This window comes from Ursus maritimus, unplaced genomic scaffold (assembly GCF_017311325.1).
Source record: "Ursus maritimus isolate PB19 unplaced genomic scaffold, ASM1731132v1 scaffold_2, whole genome shotgun sequence".
Lineage (NCBI taxonomy): Eukaryota > Metazoa > Chordata > Mammalia > Carnivora > Ursidae > Ursus > Ursus maritimus.
Window position 1 is genome coordinate 7,538,750 of NW_024424452.1, and position 4,118 is coordinate 7,542,867.

Consider the following 4,118-nt stretch of genomic DNA (forward strand, 5'->3'; position numbering starts at 1 on the left):
TGGGGGGGGGGGGGAGGGGAAGGAAGAGACAGGGAAGAGTGTCACCCCCCTCCCCTGCATTGGCTGCGGCAGGGGTGGGGGCGGTTACATTCAGTCACAACAGTACTCCCCCAACACCTCTAATGCCACCAAATACTGGCGTGAGGAAGGGGGGAGCTGGGGGGCCAGCAGCAGCAAGACATTTCCCCCTGGCCCATCACCCCCTTATTGCTTTAGAGAGAATATTGTCTTTTCACGGACGCTAACACTGTTGAAACCAGGGAGAAGCAGGTGGAGGGTGCCCCTCCACCCCCGAGGCCAGCTTTATCCCCCAACACTGACCCAGTTGCCACTTTGGTGCAAAACAAAAAAAACAAAAACAAAAACAAAATGTGGTCTCTCTGGGGATGGATGGGGAAATAAAAGGGGCTACTCCCCATTTCCCCAGGGCAGGAAGGATAAATACATTCATGGAGGGGAGGCAGTGGCAGAATCCTGCCCTAATACTGCGCTCTGAGCAATGAGGTCGATGGGAGAAGTTAAATGAGAAACCCAAAAGATACAAGCTGTTTAAAAAAAAGAAAAAACAAAAACAAAAACCCAAAAACAAATGGAGACAAACCCAGGTAGGTGATTGGGAAAAGAAGTTGGTGAGTAACAGAAGGGCAGCCTACCCCTGACCCAGGAGAGACGACACTTCTATTCTTGACCCCCGCACCCTACCCAACATTAAAAATGAATCAGGGGAGCAGGAAGTGGAGAGGCCACTTGCTCCTCTCCCATTTGGTCAATGGAGGGGTCAGAGTGGAGCTGGGTGGTCCACAGCCCACACAGCTGGCTGCAGGAGGGAACTCCCTTCTAATGGCCCCCACACCGCAACCTGAAGCCCCATGCTGCCCACTCCCTTGGCCTCCCAGGCCCTCCTCTTGCCCCTTTCACAGGAGAAAACAGTCATTAAGTGGTGCCTCTCTCTCCAGCTCCTGGAGGAACTGCTCCATTCCCACCTCGCGCAGGGTTGAGGCAGAAGGCGCAGCAGGGGCTTGTGGCCCAAAGAATACATTCATGTGGCAAGGCAGGGAGCTGAGGCTTTCAGCTTCACACCCAGGCCGTTCCCCCCAAATGGCAGCAGTGGGGGAAGCCCCTCACCAGGGCCAGAGTGGAAGTTCTACCACCCTGACAGCCAGATGAGGTTGGCACGGCTGGCCCTTTCCCCTCTGCCTCGTCAGCCAGCACAGGATGGCAGCCTAGAGAGCTGAGGCGGCCCGGCCCATTTGTGCAACTTTCCCCCAAAGCAGCAAAGCCAAGGGGCTACTTTGGCCCCTACCCCGGACACCTCTGCCACGGTCACAGCAACAAAGGGAGCTGTTCACAGCGGGTCCGGCTGGCGGGGCTGAGGGGGCCTCGCTGTGCAAACTGCTGGCACCCCAGCTTCCAGTTACCCCAATGGCCCACCTTGCGGGGCAGGGAGGGTAAGTGCAGCCTTGGGGGCCAGGCAGGACAGGTCCGTGGGGCCTGTGTCCCCACTGCCCCAAAATAACAGTGTGTTTTTTCTTTCAATCTCCTAACCTTTTTTTTTTCATTTTCTTTTTTCTTAAAAAACAAACAAAAAAAAAAAACCCAAAAAAACAAACAAGAAAACCCAACAAAACCCAAAAATCCCAAAAAAGCTCTGTGGACCTTCCATCGTCACCCTCACTGTCCCTAGAGGGGGAAGGGGCGCTTAGAGTCTAGTTTTTAACTTTTTTTTTTTTTTTTTGTCTCCTAACGTTTTCTTCAGGGTTGTTTAAAAAAAATTTTTTTAAAGAAAAAAAACAAAAACAACGAAAAAAAAACAAAAACAAACAAAAACCCTTCCCCCCAATCTGTAAAGTGCCTCGTGGTGGGTGAGTTAAGGTGCATCGTGTGGTTTGTAACAAGTGCTGGGGACCCTGCCCCTGCTTCCTCCTATGCTCCTTGTGGGGAGCCTGCAGGCTGGGGACCCAAGGGTCCAAGCCGCTGCTGCCGCCCCTGGCCTACAGCCCAGGGGCTGGTGGGACGGGCTGGTCAGTAGTCATCCACGCTCTCGATCTCACCAGAAGGTCCGTGCAGGGAGTACCCTGAAGCCGGGGAGAAGCTGGGTTTGAGCTCTCCCCAGGCTCCTGGCCCCTACTGAGTAAACAGCCTCCTTCATGGCCACACCCCCAAACTCACCCAAGATGCTAGGATCTGAGTGCAGCATCAGCGCCCGCCTCTTGGCCTTGCTGCCCTCCCCAGGGCCGAGTTTGGTGCTGTGGTTGGTCTGAAAGGCTGTCTGTAGGGAGCCACTGCTCAGCCATGCCTCCTGTGAGGCTCAGAGAGGGAGGCTGGGTCAGCAGGGTGAGGGGCAGCCTCACCCCACCCGCCAGGGGCCCTCGAAGCCTCACCTGCTGCTGCTGCCGCTGCTGGCTGGCTTTCTGTTTGGCCCTCCGCTCCAGGAACTGTTTGGCAAATTCTTTGGCTTCCAGCGTGTCCCCCAAGCAGGAACGGATATAATCGTGGACGTCGTAGGGGGATTCCACCTCCTTGAGGATCGCTACAGCCATGGGCACTGGGGGGGGGGGTGGCGGTCAGAGCCCACCCGAGGCAGGCCCGAAGCGCCCGCCCCGCCCGGCCCCCAGGTCTGCGGCCTGTACCGTCCAGGCTGCCCGTGGTGCTCAGCGTGTGCAGCATCTGCTCACACCACTGGGTGAAGCCGTCCTGGGGCCTGGGGATGCCCTGCAGCAGCTTCAGCAGCTTCTCCTCCTCCTCCGTCTTCTTGCGCACAGGCCGGCCTGACAGGTGGCCGTACGAGTCACTGAGCGGGCCGGGGATGAAGGAGAGGCGAGACGTCAGCCGAGGCCTGCCGCGTCCTTCCACCCCTGCCCGAGCCCAGACGGACCCTGCGGGCCCCGGCACCCACCTGAGAGAGGGGCTGCTCCGGCTGTTCTTCAGGCCCAGGCTGCGGGCCAGGCTCCCGCCGCTCTTGAGGGTGTCCTCCCAGAGCCCCGGGCCACCGCTGCCGCCCCCACTCTTGTCGGGCCCGCCCCACAGCGGCCCGGCCTCAGATACCCACTGGTTCACGGGGGCCGAGCCCAGGCCCCCAAGCTGCTACAGATGGCAAAAATCAGAGTGGCCCAAATATGGACACACACACTAGAACAGCTAAGTGGGGAAGCTCACGGAGGCGGCCGAGTGGGGCGAGGTGAGGGCCGCCCAGAAGAGAACCGCTTCAGAGTCAGGTACAGACCAGCACTCAGGCTGCAAAGTCGGGACTCAGCGATCCCCCCCACCCCGGATCACCCTGGGAGCTGACTGGAAGGGGTTCCCGAGGGCTCAAATAAACGCCGGTCAGCGGGGGAAGGGCCAGCCTGCTCACCGCGCGGTGGTTGGGGGCCTGGGCCCGCGACGGCTCCCGGGGAGGGGGCTGCTTGTGCAGCTGCCGCTCGCCCTCCAACTGCAGCTCGAGCAGCGTCTTCATGGAGAGCCCCTGCTTGGCCAGGCCGGCCCACAGCGGGGGCGGGGAGCTGGGCGCCGGCGGCACCGGGACAGCGGCCGCCGCCTGCTGCTGCTGCAGCAGCTTCAGCAGGAGCTCCTGCTGCCGCACCTGGACCGAGCGACGTGGTGAGGGCTGGCGGCCTGGCCCGGGCCAGGGGGTGAGGGCGGCGCGGCGGGGCACACACCTGCTTGCGCCGGAACAGCTCCTCCTCCTCCTGCCGCCGCTTCTGCTCCTCCTGCTGCTGCTGCCGCCGCTTCTCCTCCCGCCGCTTGCGCTCCTCCTCCTCCCGCTTCGCCCTGAGCTCCACTTCTCTGCGCTCTTGGAACTGGCACAGCCAAAGAGCTCAGATGGCAGACCTCCCCAAAGAGCTCACCCGTGGGGGCCCTTGGCGCCCAAGGACCCCAGCCCCAGAAAGCCTACTCACTTTGTGTTGCAGCTGGAGTTGTTCTAGAATTGGACCCTGAGTCGAAGAGTTAATTGGTATGTCCCAAAGACTGGCCTCACCGCCTGCAGAAAGCAAGGGCAGCTGCAGGAGGCAGCTCAGGCTCGACTGGGCTGGAGCGGCCGGAGGGCGGGAGCACACAGAGCCCCACTCACATGGGGGCAGGGAACAGGCAGGCCACACACCTGACTGTGATGAGGCTGA

At 60.4% G+C, this 4,118-nt stretch overlaps 1 protein-coding gene across 1 annotated transcript; it reads right to left on the reverse strand.

The window, feature by feature from the left end:
* Positions 1-870: 870 nt before the first annotated feature.
* Positions 871-4,118, reverse strand: LOC121104065 (GRB10-interacting GYF protein 1-like; the record flags this gene model as incomplete). The annotated part of the gene is made up of 9 exons (XM_040636547.1): positions 871-2,075; positions 2,170-2,299; positions 2,382-2,545; positions 2,631-2,791; positions 2,897-3,084; positions 3,353-3,580; positions 3,657-3,797; positions 3,897-3,979; positions 4,100-4,118. Coding segments are annotated over 9 exons (1,167 nt in total), but the record flags the coding sequence as incomplete, so codon positions are not given.